The sequence below is a fragment of the Alosa pseudoharengus genome, unplaced genomic scaffold (assembly GCF_046254945.1).
Source record: "Alosa pseudoharengus isolate Yale_2024_CS ecotype anadromous, Long Island Sound unplaced genomic scaffold, YU_APseudo_1.1 YU_APseudo_1.1_scf_10, whole genome shotgun sequence".
Taxonomy (NCBI): Eukaryota; Metazoa; Chordata; class Actinopteri; order Clupeiformes; family Clupeidae; genus Alosa; species Alosa pseudoharengus.
In genome coordinates, this window is record NW_027468565.1 from 15,217,097 (window position 1) to 15,237,317 (window position 20,221).

Here is a 20,221-nt window from a genome sequence, read left to right on the forward strand (position 1 = left end):
TGCTGCATGTGGGTGACACTGATTTCACTGAGTCTGCTGTGTGGCCTCACTAATAGCTAGCACATTATTGTGCTTCTGGGCTGCCCCTCCTCTGTAGGCTTCCCTGCGGCTCTGGCTACTCCAGCTTCACAAAGAAAGCATATCCTCTCTATCTGTCTCTCTATATCCTCTCTATCTGTCTCTCTTTCTCTCCCTTCAGCAAAAAATTATTGTGTGCACATCCCACCTTCTGGCAGGTGCAGGACAAAAAAAAAACTTACTCAAATGAAAAAATATAATGTCCGCTGCTTTTGACTCCCATATATAAATGCACAAAAGGCAACGTTTTGACCCTGCTGGGTCTTCTTCAGGCAGAGGTTATACTTTCTGCGACCGCTAAGGAAGTTTAATCTGCCTAAGGAGCTGCTGACCACTTTCTACTCAGCCATCATTCAGTCTTTCTTCTGCACCTTCATCACTGTCTGGGTCAGCCACCAAACAGGCCAGACTAGGCCTGTAGAGAGGATCATTGGAGCTGACCTTCCCTCCATCCAGGATCTGTACCGGTCAGGAAAAGGGCAGCAAAAATCTCTGCAGACCCCTCACATTCTGGTCACAAACTGTTCAACCTCCTTCCCTCTGGTAGGTGATACAGGGCACTGTTCGCCAAAACCAGCTGGCACAAAGACAGCTTCTTTCCCCAAGCAGTCACTATGGTAGTGCATAAATAAATAGACCCCACCCTTACACTGAACAAAGACAATCACCCATGTTCTGCTTATCTACCTCATGCATATTTCAACCTTACAATTACAATATTGTTATTAAAATATTACTATTGCACTGAACTGCCTTGCACTATATTTACCAGTATATTTACATCTCAGTCTTTACTGACATTCCTTCCCTCTCTTCAATTGTTATTGTATATATTTTTTGTAAATATTATTGTAATGTTATATTATACTTTTAAAATGGGTGTTGTGTACTTTTTAGAGTAAAGATTAACCGGAGTAAAATTCCTTGTTTGTATACGTAAACCTGGCCAATAAAGCTGATTCTGAATTCTGAATCTTTAAGGTCACCGATTACTGTAGCCTCTCCCTGATCTTGACTCATTGTGAAATGTATTTCAGTTCAGTGAAGATAGTCACACTGGATTTTGTTACACTTTTTTAGATATGAAGACTAGTGGTCAAATAGAATATTAGAGATTGGTCAGATTAGCCTCTCACTTAATGAGCATTTAGGCACTTCTGGCAGCATGCAATTTCACAACCCTCAATTTCAAATCTGCTGCTAGGATCCAGCAGTAGTACTCCCTAACATTTCTGGTGCGTTATAGTTGGCCTATGTGTATACATTATGCAATTGGAAACAAAAATGAAGGAACCTCAGTGCAGATCTGAGCTAATATTCTGGAAGATGGGCATGGCAATATATTATCTGAGGGACAGTTTAGGTAGGCTATTTTCCTGTCTCCACATCATGCACTATATTCAAACTCAAAGCAACAAAGTCACATAAAAAGTCAGGTCCATAAGGATGCTGCAAGCAATTATCTCAGAGCTTTAATTATTTCCAAAAGAAGTGGCCATAGTAAATCATAATCTTGGCCAAGGAATCTATACCACAAACACCAGTGCTTCAACAGTGCTGTGGTAAACTAGACTAATCAATTTGTCTCCATCTTTTACTCCATCCCCCACTCTTAAAACTTTGTGTATATGCTTGTTTGGCATGCCTGTGTGTGTGTGTGTGTGCGGCTGCACAGAAAGTAGCCTACTGGCGCTGAAAAGGTGAATAGATTGTAGAATAGCCAAAGAAGTTGTAGCATTGTTATAAAACCTTTAAAATCTCTAAACAATCACAAGTAGGGCAGTTCATCACAGTTCATCCATTGCAACTGGATTGATGAAAGGTCACTTACACCTGTAGGCTACATTGTATTTTGGAAAAGCAAAAGGTATCAGCATAATGTTATATTTTTATTTATTTATTTATGTATTTATTTATTTATTAATAAACAAAAACATATCTGTCAGTTCCATGCCGTTTTCAACAGCTATCAAAAACAAAGGTCCTTTTTGGATAGATGTTTTTTTTGTGTATGTTTCTTCTTCTGCATAAGATTTTAGTCATCTTTAGTTCATGTGATACTTTATTGTCAATGCACAAATTAAGTAACAGTAGTCTGAAACGAAATGCTGTTTTACATCTAACCAGTGGTGCAAATAACTGACATGTCCAAATGGGCCTTGATGAAATGTGTCGCTAGACTGTTCATACACATTTTAACGGGCCAAAGTTGAAGAGCTGTTGTCCGTTGTTGTTCGTGCAAATATAGGCTGATTCATGTTCCCTTGCATTGTGTAACTGAGGTCCATGGCTTGTCTGGCTTTCACCATCTTTCTTTCATCTTTTAAGAAATCAAAAAATAAATAGCGGGCAGATCAGGCTGGGTTCACCCAGTCCATAGGCGCCCGATATTGTTTAATTTTCCGATTGAGATATCCACGCTGTGGTTATTCTAAATGCAAAAATGCATCAGGGAGTTATGACAAAACTGTAACTACCAAACTAGATCCTAATAGAAAGCTACAGGTAGGCCTATAAGGTAGGCCTATTTACAACATAAATTGTTGTGCTGGCGACACAAATAAAATCTCCTTTGGAAACCAATGGCTTACGCCTTACAGTATCAAGCGGACTTAAACTGCCATATCGTGCGAAAAGTTGTAATAAAATTCACGCAGCTCCATGAGTCAAGGAAAGCGCGAATGAAGTAGCCACTTCTAAATGGGACCCACTACACAGTAGCTTAAGATGTGTTGCTAAAGCAGCCATAATGAAATGAAGGTGTCATTGTTTGGATACTTCACACACACGTGCTTTTTAATCTCACAGACTACAACTACCAAGCTGGAATCAAAGCACATCGATTCCCCTCTTACACCCTGCACGCACTTAAAACAAATAAACAGGCGTCTCAGTCTCACGCATGTATAGGCAAAACTGTATCAGACCGGTGTAACATTGGTAAATCTTCCATTGCACAGAATGATTTTTGTAGCACTTGCAACAAATGACAGTCGAAAGATACAATTACAGTGCTGCTATCAATTTGCTTGGTATAACCGCATTTATAGTTTTCTACAAATGCAATCAAATTGGCCTCCATCACTCAACCAATGCTAATGGTAACATTATTGTACCTAGGTCCTTATTGATATCATAAGATTAACGTACCTGCAGTTAAAACCAAGCATGTCCGATAAACATTCTCAGATTTATTTCGGCTTCAAGAAGAAATGGGAATTACATTTCATGTGAACATCGTCCTATCCTTTTTAGACGTTCTCTGCGGTAAACTACAGTCCTTGTAGGAAGCGCCCATTGTTTTTCCAACCCACTTTTAACTTCCAACAAAATTACGTCTCACTGCAACAATGCGCCATCTAGTGGACAAACGACTACTTATCGCCAATACTGGAAATGCAGCCATAATAGAGTGGTGAAGTCCCGCCCCTTCCGTTTGCCTCCATGGGACCTATCTTTCAAAAAAATTTGAACCACAGTCTATGGCGAAAAAGAAATTATTTTCTGGTCACAGTTGACTTGTGCCTTGAATTACCCATATGATGTTTGTCAATTTTAAAGACAATTTTTCATGTAAAGACATTTGCAGTTTGTTTCGTAACTATTGAATTACAACATTGTGAAAGATCGTAATTCCAACGACTACAACCCCATCAGTCGCGCTAGTGACGTTAGCTCATTCACAGCCACACTAGATTGTACAAGCATACCAGCAGGTCTTAATTGGGCTTTCCTTGCCGAAGAAAATACCATGAGTCAGAGGATTAAACACATCAGGTAAGTTGTATTCGTCCATAGACTGTACATTACATACTGTTAAGTGACATAGCAGGCAGCAAGATGCAACCGTTAACTAGCATAATGTAAGTTACGCATATAACTATGGAACTATGGTATCCCCTGCTTCGCCGCTCCATAACAGACAAAAAGTTGAGTGTGTTCCCTCCTCAACGACTGTGTACGGGCCAGATAAGCTCTCAAAGCCCTGACTGGGCACAGAGTGAGCAACTTGTCACGCTCTGCCTGTGAGGCAGCAGACGGCTGGAATTGGGTCAGCTCCAGAACCTGGTTGATAGACTGCTGATTTAGAACCTTAGGCAGGAAGGCTGGATTAGGCCAAAGTGACACGCCAGTGCCCCCTGCCTGCCACCTTAGGCAGTCTTCGCTGACGGAGAGGGCGCACAGCTCCCCGACGCGCTTGGCCGAACAAAGAGCCAGGAGAAAGCAAGTTTTAAGAGACAAAGATCGCAGATCTGCATCTAAAATGGGCTCATACGGGCCTTCAGTAAGTGACATTAAAACAGTGGGCAAATCCCAGTTTGGTGCCCGCAAAGTGCGAACTGGACGCAACCAGCGGGCCCCTTTTAAAAACTGACCAATCAGTGGATGCCTACCCAAGGGTCTGTTATCCGCACCCTGGTGAAAGGCTGAAATGGCCGAGGCATAAACCTTCACAGTACTGACCGCCTTGCCTTGATCCAAATAGGATCCTGGGTTCGGATGCCAGATCTGCCCGTCTGCTTGTGACAGAAGATCCGCCCGGCAGGGTAACTGCCATGGCTGACCCTGCAGGAGCCGGAGAAGGTCTGGGAACCAAGGCCTCGCCGGCCACCGTGGAGCAACCAGCAGAACTGTGTGTCGGCCCTCCCTGATCCTCCGCAGGACCTGAGGTACAAGAGGGGATGGAGGAAAAGCGTACAACAAGCCTGTCGGCCAGTCTTGTGATAGAGCATCCAGGCCCAAACTGCCTCCCTGTCCCACGAGAGAGTACCACTCTGGGCAGTGAGTCGTTTCCGCCTGCGCAAACAGGTCCACTTGTGCAGTCCCATACTGAGCCCAGACCTGGCTGACCACCTCTGGGTTCAATCTCCGTGGCCCGGTCCTGGAGAGATTGTCGGCCGCCCTGTTCTCCACGCTTGGAATGTGTACTGCCCTCACTGAAGCCAGACGCGGCCATGCCCATGACAGCAACTCCTCCGCCACCTGGAGGCACCGCTGGGACCTCGTGCCGCCTTGGTGATTGACATGATACACCGCCGAGGTGCTGTCTGTCCTCACCAGAACATGTTGGCTTCGCAACCCTGGCAGGAACCTCTGCAGGGCGAGATGGATGGCCTTCAGCTCGAGGACGTTGATGTGCTCTGACGTCCAGGAGGGAGGCCACACACCCCTCACTGACAGCCCTTCCCAGACAGCTCCCCAGCCTGTCAGAGAAGCGTCTGTCGAGATGACTTGCCTCTTGTGAGGAAGGCCCCCCAGTGGAACACCCTGGTGCAAGAACCTCCTGTCCCTCCAAGGACGCAGGGCTCGGATGCAAGCAGGAGACACCCGCAACTTCACATGCCAGTCGTCTCTCGGGTGGAGCTGAAAGGCATTGAACCAACACTGCAGGGGGCGTGCCTTCAGCAGGCCCAATGGCAGTACCGCAGCTGCCGCGGCTATTAAGCCCAACAGACTCTGGACTTTGTGGGCGGTGACCAGTCTGCCCAGCCAAAAGCCTGTCAGAGCCTCGGTCAAGCTGTCTGCCCTCCGTGGAGTGAGAGACGCCGTCATGCTGACCGAGTTGAGGAGGACACCAAGAAAATCCGCCTGCTGGTGGGGCTGCAAATTGCTTTTTTTCCAGTTGACCGTGAAACCCAGGGCCTGGATATGGGTCAGAACTGCTTCGGTGTCGTGCACCACCTGCACCTGAGATGGGGCACAAATTAGCCAGTCGTCCAGGTACGGTAGGATCTTTAGGCCCCGGGCCTGGAGGGGGGCTAGTGCTGCTGCCACCACGCGAGTAAAAATTCTGGGGGCCAGTGAAAGGCCAAATGGGAGGACCTGAAACTGGAACACCCTGCCTTGGAAGGCGAAGCGGAGAAAGGACCTGTGTGCTGGGCAGATAGGGACGTGGAAGTACGCGTCTTTTAGATCCAGAGACGTAAACCACTCCCCTTCCTGGATGGACCGAATCACTATTTCAGTGTGGACCATTTTGAATGGCAGCACCTTGAGGTACTGGTTCAAGGGCCTGAGGTCGAGGACCGGCCGGTAACCTCCGTCTTTTATGGGCACAATAAAATATTTGGAATAAAACCCAGTGTGCTGTGCGTGCGGCGGTACTTCTGAGATGGCCCCTTTCAGAAGCAACTCCTGGACCTCCTTGACAAGCACGGCATTTAAAAGGGGGTCTTTCACAGACGTCATCTTGACCCCTGAAAACGTAGGGGACCGCCGTCGAAACTGTAGGTGGTAACCGTGAGTCACCGTAGCCACACCTGTCCACGGCACAGCACCGCAGAGGCCATAGCACTCCCCACATCACGCGTCAGCTGGGAGTGGGTTGACAGTGCGGCATCCACCAGGGCCCTTGCATCATGGTCCTCCGGGCTCATCGTTTTTCGCAGAGCCGCCAAGTGATAGCCAGGGCGTTGCCCATACGGGCTGCCCGTGCTGATGTGTCAAAGCAGTGAGTGATGAGACGGTTCGTCTTGGCACACTCCTTACGCGGGCAGCGTGGATTGGGAGATGCATTGGCAGGCCTCAGGGAAGTCCAGGCGGCGATGGGCTGCTCGACCGGTGGCATATCCCCTAGCCCTGAGTCGGCCGGATAGGCAGCCTTTGCCAGCTGACAGCAACCTGGATTGAATTGGGGGCGCTGTAGCGACTTACCCCATGCCGCCCGCAGCACCTTCGTGTAATCCTCTGCCACGGGTATACAGGGTGGTGGGCTATTGTGCGAGACGCCTTCCCAGACGCCCCCAAGGGAAGCCATGTCTGGCTGGGCCTGAAGACCCAGGATCTTGGAGGCACTCAACACCCGTGACATCAAGGAGCCGACAGGGACCTCCCCCGGCACCGTGGGACGGCCTCCTGGATGAGCTACATTCAGACATGGTGGAGCCACCATGTCTGAATGTAGCTCATCCAGGAGGCCGTCCCCGCTTACGTCATCAATCGTAGAGCGAGGGGCATGGAGTGACAGCACATCCACATCACCCAGATCAACATCCGCACCATGGCTCTCAGGCCTGGATGAGGAGAGACCTTCCTGGCCAGGGGGCAGAGAAGAGGATGACGTGCCCTGGAGACCCTCCAGCCAGTCCATCCTCCTAGCCAGAGCCTGGAAAGCTGAGAGAATCTGAAGCGACTCCGTGCCACCACTCTCGGTCACGGCAGCTGGAGCCGGGCGTTTAGCAGGTCCAGGGACCTCCACCTGACCATGCCTGGAAGGGGACTCATGTTGCTGGTCCCATTTACGCTTGTGCGTATGCTTACGGCCATGCCTATGAGAGTGGGACGGTCGGTCGGGTGAGCGCCGCCTGTCCCGTCTGCCCTCACGCACGTGTCCACATGCCTGGTCACATAGCAGAACAGTTCTATGTTGATCTGTGATGTCTAGCGAGAAAAAAGCTTGCGAGGTATTGAAAAAAGGAGACCATTCATGATGGCAAATAATGTATTTTCTTTAAAATATTAATATAAAATAGAGTGTGCTTTCAATGGTTATAGGAAGAGGTGTGTCTGATGAGTCCCATATAGGATAACTATTCTGCATGGGTTTGGAGTCACAAGGTCACATGGCTTGGGAGGTATTGAAAAAAAGGAGAACATTCCTTTTGGGAAATAATGTATTTTCTTTAAAATATTCATATAAAATATCAAATCATACACATAAAATTTGGTGGTTCTGAACATCTAAACTGAAGATAGGGGCGATTAAAGCAGAGTGATATTGCATTTTCAATTTTTACCGGGGGGTGGGGGTGCAAATCACAAATGAGTGATTATGGGCCAGGTTGATGTGGGCCCTTGAGACCAACATACCATAAAAGATTCTTCATCCTCAGTGCCACGGTTCAGGTAGTTATTTAGGAAAAACTGCTTTTTTTGCGGTTCGGGGGGCCCAGCACGGGGGGGGGGAGTGGCCCCCGGGGACGAAACAAAATTTTTCCGTAAAAGTCTAGTGGGGCTACATACCCACCAAATTTCATGCGCACCGGTGTTTCAGTGTCCCGGGTATCGTTGACCAATTCAGGAAGTAGATGACGAAAAAAAAAACAAAAAAAACTTTGCCAATCATTATATGACCGCATAATAATCCTGGTTTGATAGAGAAAAAATACTGAATATTAACACTCACTAACTAAGCTTCAAAGCGCTGACTCAAAAGGCAGACAAATAAAAAAGTAGGCTACATTCATATTGGTAAAATCCATTTGGAGGGTGCACCTAGCCTAGCCCTAGGCCTACTCTTCCAGTCAAAGGGAGTGAGCACTTAGAGGTATCTGTTTTTCCTAATTTATATTCTGGCTTCCTGTTACCCACACAAACAATGTGGGTCTGATAGTGCCCAATGACATGCAATTTCCTCATATTCTGAAATGGCCTATGGCTGTAATTCATTGCATCAGAACTTCTTTATTATAGTTTTAAACAAGACTGAAATAGGGTAAATTACTGTTTATTCTGGGATATTCTAGCTACTTCATTTTGAAGAACAAACTAGACAGATTTTTATTTAAGTGAAGCTTATCTTAGCCTAATCCTACAGAATGATTCCTCTATTTTAGGCTACAGTCATGCAATTTTGCTTCATGGACGCTTTCTTGTCTTGAAGTCTATCAGTTAGTTTCGCTGTGCTGGTCATATCATATCTATCCCTTCTTATTTTGCTAATTAAAGTAAATTGTTTTTTTCAGTCAGAAAATATTTTTTAAAAGACTGACGATTTAAGTTCAAGTTGAAGATTTAATTTCGCCTCCTGTGCAGCAGATGGAAGCATAGCCTACCTGTACATTGGTCTGTGGTCCAACGGGCAGAAATTCCCTCGAGAAGAAGACAAAACATACCGGGAGTCAATCAGCATCAGCACCAACACACGCCCCTCGGTCTTGAAACTTGAGGGTAAGTTGTTTAACAAATGTCGCGACTTCAAGGCTTAAAATATGACTTTAGTGAAGACCACTTTTTCGTTTCATTAACAAAAAGTAATGTAACATTATTCCGCATAGAATAGCATCATTTTGTTGGTTAGCCTACGTTATTTACGCTTGCTCGTTTCACATCAAGCTACGGAAATGGCTAGCAAATTGGCTGGCTAACGTGGCGTATGCCACCTTCTAACTCTATGAAATCTTGAGCGCTTTGATGTTAGTGATTTTACTTGTATGTTTTTTGAAACCATGTCTTTCGTGTCTCTCTTTTAAAGTTTTGACAAAGTAACATTGATATCAAACCATTCGCTGACGTTAATAGTTTGGCTAATTCACTACTGGCACCGAATACGGGACAAGGGGCGTCTTTGGCAGGGGTATCGAAAGTTTTTAATGTTAACGGTAAGTGTTTTATTCACCTGTCATTAGCCTACTTATTCGCGTTCTACTTGTATCAGTGTGCATTCAATGTATGTGTCTCACCGATCAAACGGTGTGGTTAGTGGACATAGGCCACCGGAGCTATTTCCTGGTGAAGTGTTCTTTCCCACTCCTTTGATAATCACGTTGTTTTCTTAAAGGGAGGAGGCAGTGTGATTTATAGCTTGGCCTGTATGTGACCATAAAAAGAATCATAAATTATACCATCATTGCATTTGGTCACAAGACCATAGAAGTCAAATGGTATGGTAGGCTATTTGTCACATTTCACAATACAAATATGACCTGAAAACATACAACTTATCTTTCTCCATGTGGTTTTATTGAAGGGTTTTTTCACACTGGATTAGATGGTAGCCCATCTTTGTCAGCTGATTGTACCCTAAGGTGTCACTGATAATTTCATTTACATGATAACGTGTGTGTATTGTGTACAGAGATTGTATTGGAGGCTTTGGTGGCAAACCGCTCCACTTTCTTCATGTTAAAACTGTCTGAGGTCCTGTAAACAGTAATACATCTCTATGATGGCGTTAGGGAAGTGGACCAACAGTGGTATACTGATGTGAAACTTCTTCAATTGCCTGAGAAAGGATGATGGAAAGTGATGTATTATACACATAACTTTCCCATTGTCGCATATTGACTGCATTCCAAATTATTATGCAAATTAAATTTCTCAGATTTTCCTAAATACTGTAGTTGATGCAAATGACAATTACTTTCAAGTCATCAACCGTTAGAGTATAATTCGAATTGTATTGAACAAACCTAATGATAACAGTATTTTTTTTCAAAAATAAAAAACTCAAAATGCACTGTTCCAAATTATTGTGCACAACAGTTGAGTTGAACACTTGAGTTTCAAGACATTTTATAGGTTAAAGAACTAAAAATTGTCATGTTGAATTTGCAGCATTAGGAGGTAATATAAATTAAATCAAAGTTATTTCAATCAAAAATATCTTAACAGGCCAAGTTACATGTTAACATAGAACCACTTCATTGATATCACGTCACAATTCTTGCATTCATTGAACTTGTGAGTTCTTGGAAAGTTTCTGCTTTAATGTCTTTGCTGAATAGCCTCCCAGAGCTGCTGCTTGGATGTGAACTGCCTCCCACCGTCATAGATCTTTTGCTTGATGATGCTCTAAAGGTTCTCAATAGGGTTGAGGTCAGGGGAAGATGGGGGGGCCACACCATGAGTTTCTCTCCTTATATGCCCATTGCAGCCAATGACCCAGAGGTATTCTTTGCAGCATGAGATGGTGCATTCTCATGCATAAAGATGATCTTGCTACGGAAGGCACGGTTCTTCTTCTTGTACCACGGAAGAAAGTGGTCAGTCAGAAACTCTACATACTATGCCGAGGTCATTTTCACACCGTCAGGGACCCTAAAGGGGCCTACCAGCTCTCTCCTCATGATTCCAGCCCAAAACATGACTCCGCCACCTCATGCCTCCGCCTTGTTGGGACATGGTGGCCATTCACCAACCATACATTACTCCATCCATCTGGACCATCTAGGGTTGCACGGCACTCATCCGTAAACAAAACTATTTGAAAATTAGTCTTGTATTAGTCATGTATTCCTGAGCCCACTGCAACCGTTTCTGTTTGTGAGCATTGTTTAGGGGTGGCCGAATAGTAGGTTTATGCACACTTGCAAACTTCTTGAGGATCCTACACATTGAGGTTCGCAGGACAGAGGCACCAGCGGCTTTAAATACCTGTTTGCTGCTTTGCAATGGCATTTTAGCAGCTGCTCTCTTAATCCTATGAATTTGTCTGGCAGAAACCTTCCTTATTATGCTTTTGTCTGCACGAACCCGCCTGTACTCTGAATCAGCGTCAAATTTCTTCACAGTACGATGATCACGCATACGTTTTCGGGAAATATCCAATGTTTTCATACCTTGTCTAAGGTAGTGCACAATTTCACGCTTTTAGCAGCAGAGAGATCCTTTTTCTTTCCCATATTGCTTGAAACCTGTGGCATGCTTAATAATGTGGAACATTCTTCTTAAGTAGTTTTCCTTTGATTGGACTCACATGGCAAACTAATTATCACAGGTGTCTGAGATTGATTTTAATGATCCAAAGAACCCTGAGACACAATACCTCCTGGTTTTATGCAAATACTCCAAACCAGACTGACCGGACACAATTGCAGCCTTTGACTTCACTTCTGTGCAAACTTTCCATGAGAGAAAACCTGTTGCAATCTCCATTGCTCCACAATTTTTAGTCTGAGTAAACATGTGCATGCATATTTAGCAGAGGCCTTCATTCAAAATCTTTTTGTGTTAAATTCACTTAAAGCCAATGAAATTAGTGGTAAAAAGATTTGAATATTCTGGTATTAATAAGAAACAGGGATTAGAAACAGTTCAAAAATGAAAACCGGAATAGAACAGTTTCTGGATGAACAAAAACGGGAACAAAACCATTTTCACTTGTTCCGGAGTGAAAGCGTTATTTTCAATTTTGGATAACCAGTTAATAATGGTATTTATTGTTCCGATTAACCGTTTGAATATTATTCAAAAGTCCATATGCTTAGAAACTGACCTGCCCACACAGTGTTCCCCAGACCCCTTAGATGAATTTAGTCAGATGTTATGAACCAGTGTCTCCCTCCCCTGTATAATAGGCTAGAACTACTAGTTGATAAAAAAAGGATTTTCATATCCAACACTATCTAACTGCCTTTTCCAAGTATGTAGCCTAAATTACTGAAACATTTTGTGAAATAACACAGGTTACCAGAGACACTAGGAAAATATCTATAGGCAGTTGGTAGCACCACACATAGGTTAGTTTATTACAGGGCTTAAAGCAAGGACATTTTCTGTGTCTGAAGTTAGGCTATAAGACATTTTTTTTTTTTTGATTTAATACTATATAGCCCTTCTTGCCTACTTTCAAATCTCGCCCCACGCCTGAATTCAAGCACAGTGATTTTAACAGCAGGCCTTGATTGTATGTGCTTTGATTTAAACTTTAAGGCTGTTGGGCAAAAATAGCCTGTAGTATTGTGCCACCGGCCATAAATCAATTTGTAAAGGCAATGTAATTTTTAAAGGTTATTAATAGGGCTGTCAATCGATTAAAAAAAAAAATCTAATTAATTACATACTCTGTGATTAATTAATCTAAATTAATCGCATATATATTTTTTGCTGTGAAAGTATTTTAAATATTTAAATTCAAATTAATTATTGAATAATCAGCATTAGTGACATTAAAGTTCAAAAACTCTTATTATTATTTTCACTGTTCAAATAACGGCCATAATAATCTATGATATGACCTAATATGCTGAGGAAATAAATTCAAAACTGCTTCGGGAAGAAGTTTTTTCTTCACATACAAGGCATTTCAGGCCACAGATATAACCTAGGGGACACAATGAAAATAAATTAACACTCCCCTCAATGTCAACACTTATTCCTTTGCATTGATGTGCGACTATAGAGTTGATGAACTCCGGTGATATGCAAATTCCTTGCTGCAGACATTGCAAAGGACTTTATTTTCAACCCTTTGTTTTTATCAACACCATCAGGGCGTTTTTTAAAAGTAAATGTTCCAATCAATGATCCAGGCAGCACGTTTTCTTCTCTCTCCTTCATTTTACAGTCTAATTTTTACTGACTAGAACGGCTCGGGTCAAAGGTCATAAGGAATCGATTAATCAGTTATTTTTTCTCAAATTAATTAATCGAAATTAATCAGTTATTTTGACAGCCCTAGTTATTAACCGTTCTTCTATAACGTTCAAACCGGTTACCATTCAGAGGAGAGGCCTTGAAACATTGCAACAGGAACGAAAAAATAATGTTTTTGCTCAGAACGAACCAAAATGAAAATCATTCTGTTTTCAGTTCCTGATAAGAAATGGCATTTCAGAATCAGAGTTCAATTTGTACCTAGTTTTAAGTATCTCACTGGTTTATAATTCAGTGTTTAAAGCCACTTTAAATTAAGGGCAGAAATGTGGATAGGGCAAAATCTATATTTATTGATGACCAAAGCCTGTACAAATGTAGGCTATTACAGTTGTTTATCCGTAAGGTAGCTTTCATTATTTTTTTTCTGACTAAGCTAATGTTTAGGCTGATTTGTCCTTGTATATTTACACAAGGATTTACCAATCATATTGACCAAGCATATCTGTCTGGTTTAGCTCCACAATGCACTTTTCAAACGTAAAGGTAGGTGGAGCAATTGAGTAAGAATTGGAGTAAGCAACTGTATTGCACCCTATAGTGCTGTGCAAAGCCTAAAGTCTTACTAAAGCTTGCTTAATAGCTACACAAAATATATTTACAAATTTAATACCATGAGCACACACATCGGTGGGTCAGCTAAAATCTGATGCTCTTAGTTCACGTATGAGAACTTTGCTCATAGACTGACTTTGCACTTTTCCCAGCATTTAAATCAGGGCCCGTAGTCTATATTATGTGAACAGTGTTTATTCTATTGATGAGTTCAGTAATGCATTGTAATGCCAGGCTTTGTTCACCCAGACGTGTTCTTCGCTGTATCCTGTAGATGTCTCCCCTGTGATGGTGGCACTCCTCATCGCACCCAGGCTCTGACTCCATGCTGCTCCCAGCCTGCCCCGCGTGTGTGCGCCGGACCCTGGCCATGACCCTCCACCCTCTGGTCACCCTCTCCCCTGTGCTGGGGCTTCTCAGCCTGCAGATCCTCTCCGTGGGCAGCACCACACCCACCATAGTGGACACGCGTTACGCAGTTGCAGACGGCGCAAACTGTACAAACCTGTGTAAGTCTCTTCATTTCTTTTTTATGATTGACAGTGACATGGACTTTGGAATGGAAGAACAGGGATTTCTCAAGAGATCAAGATCTTCCATATTAGATGGAGACTAAGAATTCAAAATGAAGCTTATTTGTTGTCTTAATTTCCTATATGTGGTTACTGGTAGTGGATCAAAATACTGAAAATGACGAGTACTGTGCTGAATACATTTTCAGTGTTGACATTTTTCAAAACTGCATGCAATGAAATTGTATATTTGCGGTTTGGTCATATGGTTTCTATCCTACATAACAAATATTAAAAGTAACCAAAGGTTGTTTTCAGATTATGCAATCACAAACTCTGTCTGTATGTTCTCAAAATAGTTTGTTTTTAATCCATGAAATACGTCTCAGTGGCTACCTCTGGCGATAAAACTTAAAAATCAGAAGTCTGTAAAATATCATATTTTGGAAAAGACTAAAGCCATATGTTTTTTTTCTGAAATTACATCTTTTTACTTGAAGGACATGTGATTTCAAAGGGGCCATGTGTTTTAGATTTAAGATGAAAGGGCCTTGCTGTGTTGTTTATGAGCCTGGCGCTGCTTTGGCGAGCCATACCCTTTGAGTCTTTGTCATGACATGTTCTCTTTTTTTCTCAATTAAATCGCACAATGCCTTTCAAAAAAAGGAAAAGTAACTCACCGCACATGTGGATCTACCTGAGCTTCTGCGCGTGTGCACACAGCGTTGAGAATATGAAGCCTGGGGCTGTTTCTCTCCCTTTTTTTTGGTTAACAGCCATGCCTGGCTTACATAACACACTCACTCATGCACTTTGTCTCTGTCACTCAGAGACACACACATACTCACATATTACAGCGCCCAAAATTACTCTGTTGGGTTTCTAATGCAGCAGTAGGGTTTTAAGTAACTAAGAAATAAAAGCTTGGACTCACCATCTGGAAATGTGAAATGCCTGGTATGCTGGTGAGCTATAAATATATAATCATTCAGCATTCCAACTCTCAGACCTGTACATGCAGCCTGTGTTCAAGCCGCAGAACTCTTATAGCTCACTATAAGGTGACCCCTAGTGACCTGCGAGGGAAAGTGAATTAGGACATGTCCTCTTCAGTTTCAGCCTGTCCCCCCACAGCCCTGCTGTCATCCCGCCCATCTCTCCACACACTCTACTCCAGGCCCATTTGGAACGGCTGGAGAATCATTTACAGCAGGAAAGCAGATGGCCTTCCAATTAGCTTTCCTCCACCGCTGCTGAAAAGACAGTAGTGATCTTGAAAGCTGCTTAAATTGACCATCAATTACCTGGACGTTACTACTTTTTGGGAACTCCACCCTTTTTTGTTCGTTTCCATTCCATTAAAAGTGCGGATGGAAAAGTGTCTAGGTGCCAGTGCTGTAACTGAGCCACTGAGCTTTCCCTGGATGGTGGCCCTTGTTCTCTTTCTCAGGCTCTAACCCCCCCCCTCTCTGGCGTTATGTACAGTGGGACAGGGCAGGCCAGGCATGGGTGATATGAATGTGTGTGTGTGTGTGTGTGTGTGTGTGTGTGTGTGTATACACTGTATTTATTGGCTGTAGTCACATGGAGAATCATATGTGCACATATAGGGGGTTTTTGCCAGTTTTGAGATGTTTCAAATGTGGCATTTCCTAAGCATGACAATCAGTAAGTTATTACTTCTGACGCCAAAGTGAAGTTGTATGAAGGGTCTCATGTGGAAAGAGGAATGCTAAGACATAACAGAGCCCCCCTCCATCCCACAGCAAGGCAGGATCAGGTTACAGGTTTCCTACTTAAAAGGAAGAGAGGCTAGTGGTTTGCTTGAAGTCCCACTATATCTAAACATTTTTTGCTTCATTTTGTGCTTCACCCTTGGTAACTTCTTTTTGTGTTTTATTCCAGGCAATAGGTCCTCTTGTGACTGGTCTCTGTATAAAGCAGATCAAAAAGTATGTTTACTTTTGAAGTGTCCCAAACTTGAAGATTGCAAACATGCCACTGTTGAAGATCTTTTAAGCCAAGGTAAATTGTAAATTTGCTCAATGCTCATACATGCTCCAATTAAAGGTGGAAAATAAAGCCAGAGGAGAGGAAGACATTTTGAAGTTGAAGCGTATTTAATGTAGCCTCCTTACTGCTGCTCTCATGGGCCACTCTGTCCCAGACCGCAGAACAGTTTAGTGCTTAACCTGGACAGAAAGAGGGGTGTGTAAATCTCCCATTCACATGACATACTGTGTACCTGCATTTGAAGATAATCTCCAAGCTAGTCATTTCCTGTAAAACTAACCAAATGGCAAGACGATTTGAGTAGTATTATTTGAATGTTGTTTTAAGAGTTCTTATTCTCCTGATTCTTTCATAATGTGAAACATTAACGGTCTCTGTAATTCTGTTCTTGAGGATGTCATAGCATCTTTGCGCTGCATTGTGCAACAGTTAGGTCTGGTTGAACTATTTTTTTATTTCTGATTGGACGAGAGAGGCATAACCCAGGACATCCCCACTCAGACTTTTCACCGCTAATAATCACTCCGATGTGAACATTCCATTCATTCAAAAGGAGAGCGGCGATTTCATATTGTCACAGTTGACAATTACTGGCTATAGACAAGCAAGTGGACTATAGAAATGCTTATGTGCACAAGCACACATAGCCTCTCTCACTGAACTGGGTTCTTGAGTGACCTGCTGCATTGCTTGGCAAAATGAGATGCAGGAAGTGTAGGGTAAATAAACAATAGAAAACACAATTCTTTAGTCTTTAGACTTGATCAGTTTGTAGTAGAACTGTTGTATACAAGTACACATGGAACCAATGAGGTGGGGATATCCTTACCAACCCCACTCTCACTCATGCCATATTGCTTTTTTTTTTTTAAGTTTCATCTTGTTGGCAACCCCGTGACTTTTCAGTGTAAGACTACTGTAAGGTGTCTTGTCAAGGAGGAGTAAACTCTCAGTAGAAGTTTCACTAAATCCTACAACATTATGAAGATTAATAGATTTTAGTCTGTGCTTGAAGAGTCATGGAAATCTTTCAAAATGGGTGTAATAGCGCTTTGCTGCAAATGATTACTGCAAATGGCATCTCACATGTAGCGATTTTTGTTTTGTTTCAGGTGCCGATATTGGATCTAGAAGTGAGCTTGATACTCCTCATTCCATCAGCTCCAACCCCTCTCAGCCCCTTGTAAGCTCCACAGCCCAGCCAGTAGATGCTGTAACCCTCAAGATGATGCAGAGCACTTTAAGTCCTCAAGGTTCTTTGGGTCTACAACAGCATGAGCCAATCAGAAACCAGGATTCATTAGCAGGAGCCAACAACACATCTAGTGAGACTGTTAATAGTGCTTATATCAACAAGGATCACTCAAACACCTCTACTTCTGAACAACCCAGGGCCACCACCACAAGTATCACCTCCAGACCTACTACAATTGAAAAGGTCTCCATAGTCATATCAACAACCACCACCGCCACAACAACAGCCGCCACAACAACCTCCTCCCAAATTACCAGCTCAACCACAGCACCGCCCACTAAGAGCACTGCAAGGAAAGCCAATGAAACAATATTATCTTCAACTACCCTTAGCAGCACATCAAAGCCAGCAACTACCACTACTCAGACATCACCTTTGCCAACAACTACCATGACCACTACCACCCCTCCTACTCCACCACGTGCACCTTCTACAAAATTGCCTCAAATGCCCAGCTCACCACCATCACCATCAAAACCACCTGTAACCACACATACGGTCACAAAAGCTGTCGAAGAGAAGCCATCGCCAAAACCACCTGTAACCACACATACGGTCACAAAAGCTGTCGAAGACAAGCCATCGCCAAAACCACCTGTAACCACACATACGGTCACAAAAGCTGTCGAAGAGAAGCCATCGCCAACCACTCAGAAAGTCTTCAATCCACCTACTGCGTCTGAGAGCCCTGTAGCTCTGACCACTTCTCCCGCGTCAGTAACCAAAGGGCCAGTCAGCAACACGAGTAAAGGCATTGTAGGCATCCCCATGGGACCTTTCAGCGGTCGTCTGGTGGACACCAGCTCTCTGCTGGCAGTGCTCCTGTTTGGTCTGTTGTTCTTTGTGGTGACTGTAGTCCTGTTCCTCACGCAGGCGTATGAGAGCTACAGAAGGAAGGACTACACCCAGGTGGATTACCTGATCAATGGAATGTACTCTGACTCAGGGGTCTGATGTAGGAAATACGTTTACGCTGCATTGTGGCTATAATTGGTCTAATTTGAACAGGGAAAACATCAGGTTTGCAACCTCTTCAATCACAAACTCACTTGTCCTTAAGGTACTAATGTGACAAGATACATGAAGAGATTGCATACTGATCTGTAGTGGGATAACACCGTAATCATTTCAGCCTCTGAATGCTTATGAGAGAATTGTGGGCCAATGTGTGATTACATGATGTATACATTTATTTTTTTATGATATGCATTTTTTTCTATGCAGAGGATGCTTCCACTTTGTACTCATGGCACATAGGACGAAAGCCTTAGTATTGACTTCATATTTTCTTGATTGAATGTCATTTCATGAAGTTCTGTAGTGCAATATGTGGAGATTACATGTTATATTAAGGTCCAGTATTTCCATTCCACAGCAAATAATTTTGTTTTGCACTATTTGTCTTTTTTTTTCAAAGTGTGATTAGTCAGTTGACTACTCAAGGAGTACATTAATAATGGATGCTTTTTGATTCTGGTCATTACCAGGTTATTTTTGTTGTTTACCATTTCACTCCTTGGATTGAGATTGGATGCCAAAACAGTCACTGGAACTGAAGCACATCGTTGTTAAGCTAAGGGAATTGTGTAGCCATTATGAACCACGTTTCCAGGAGCCAGAGAAGTTAGTTTGCTCTCCAGATTAAACTCTGGCGTTTGGGAAGTCTTATGAGGAGGAAAGATACAGGTGTGGTAGCCTGTTATGTGCCAAGTCTTTCAAGTCTTAACTAAATGCACTTCTGCAAATTAAATGTACTTTACAACAAAATAATAAAGACTAAATTGGCAGATATTTCATTTTGTTTTCATTTACAGAGACAGATACTCTTCCAGATGTTTCCTTTGATTGTGATCCATGACTATGAATAAGAAAGTGAGAGTCTTGCTGTATGAATCAGTTGCCCCTGATTCCTCTTGGAACCAATAAGCTGTAAAGTGCCACGTTTCCTGTGGATTCAAAGTGTTTTATTAGAGGGGCATATCAATCAGCCTTTGGTGTAAACAAGACTGTATACATAAACAACCCACATCTGTAGCACGATAATTGCTCCCTGGAAATATGTGATGCACATGCAGTGTCTGTTTGGGAAAGTCGGAGGGTCTGGAAATGTAATTGGCACAGAGGAAAATAATGAGTGAACCCATGAGGGGAGGTGATCCAACACCTTTACAACATTCACACTCACCAGGGAATGTTTAGCTTTTAGAGAAAACAAGGGCAAAATGGGCAAACATGGATTCCATTAAAGATGGAGAGCTGAGGTACAGTTAAAGGATCCAAGTGCCAGTGTGTGTGTTCGTGTTCATTCTACACATGCTATAGTATCTTACAGGCCTCATTCTACATTATTCATGATCAGTTACAAAGTAGCTGCCAAAAATTGAGTGATGAGTAACTTTGCCTTGGTAAATTGACCATCATGTATCACTGCTATATGCCATGGGTATTAATTGACATAACAATGTTGTCTTTGCCATGTGGTTGTCATGGTTAACATGTCTGTGTGAGCTGTTAGTGAGAGAACAGAGGTATTGCAGTGGGGAATCGCATCCTCCAGCACATGCAATGTTGCATCAATGTTATGAACCTTTGGTGAGAAGTAGCAAAAGGTTTAGCATTAAGCTAGTGGACATGATGCCTGCTTGCACATTTGTTTTGATAGAGTCTGTCCCAGATGGACTTTATTACTGTCTGAGAAGGTATTCCTGACACT

The 20,221-nt window shown here is 43.1% G+C and overlaps 1 protein-coding gene across 6 annotated transcripts; it reads left to right on the plus strand.

The window, feature by feature from the left end:
• The first annotated feature begins 8,903 nt into the window (after nucleotides 1–8,903).
• On the plus strand, nucleotides 8,904–19,299 carry cunh11orf24 (chromosome unknown C11orf24 homolog). Of its 6 annotated transcripts, none has more exons than XM_076265110.1 (5): nucleotides 8,943–8,967; nucleotides 9,319–9,398; nucleotides 14,003–14,237; nucleotides 16,146–16,265; nucleotides 17,366–19,299. In XM_076265110.1, the coding sequence occupies exons 3-5, from the start codon at nucleotides 14,054–14,056 to the stop codon at nucleotides 18,460–18,462; spliced, it is 1,401 nt and encodes a 466-aa protein (XP_076121225.1). In that variant the 5' UTR covers nucleotides 8,943–8,967; nucleotides 9,319–9,398; nucleotides 14,003–14,053; the 3' UTR covers nucleotides 18,463–19,299. The 6 variants fall into 6 exon arrangements, with proteins under 6 accessions (XP_076121209.1, XP_076121235.1, XP_076121225.1 ...); XM_076265103.1 differs by having other exon boundaries at nucleotides 8,952–8,967; nucleotides 9,272–9,398; XM_076265094.1 differs by lacking the exon at nucleotides 9,319–9,398 and having other exon boundaries at nucleotides 8,904–8,967.
• Nucleotides 19,300–20,221: the final 922 nt, after the last annotated feature.

Coding starts and splice junctions, on each gene's coding strand:
- cunh11orf24 (XM_076265094.1), top strand. CDS start 14,054: ATGCTGCTCCCAGCCTGCCCCGCGTGTGTGCGCCGGACCCTGGCCATG. Junction 14,238..16,145: donor CGCAAACTGTACAAACCTGT/GTAAGTCTCTTC, acceptor GTTTTATTCCAG/GCAATAGGTCCTCTTGTGAC. Junction 16,266..17,365: donor TGAAGATCTTTTAAGCCAAG/GTAAATTGTAAA, acceptor GTTTTGTTTCAG/GTGCCGATATTGGATCTAGA.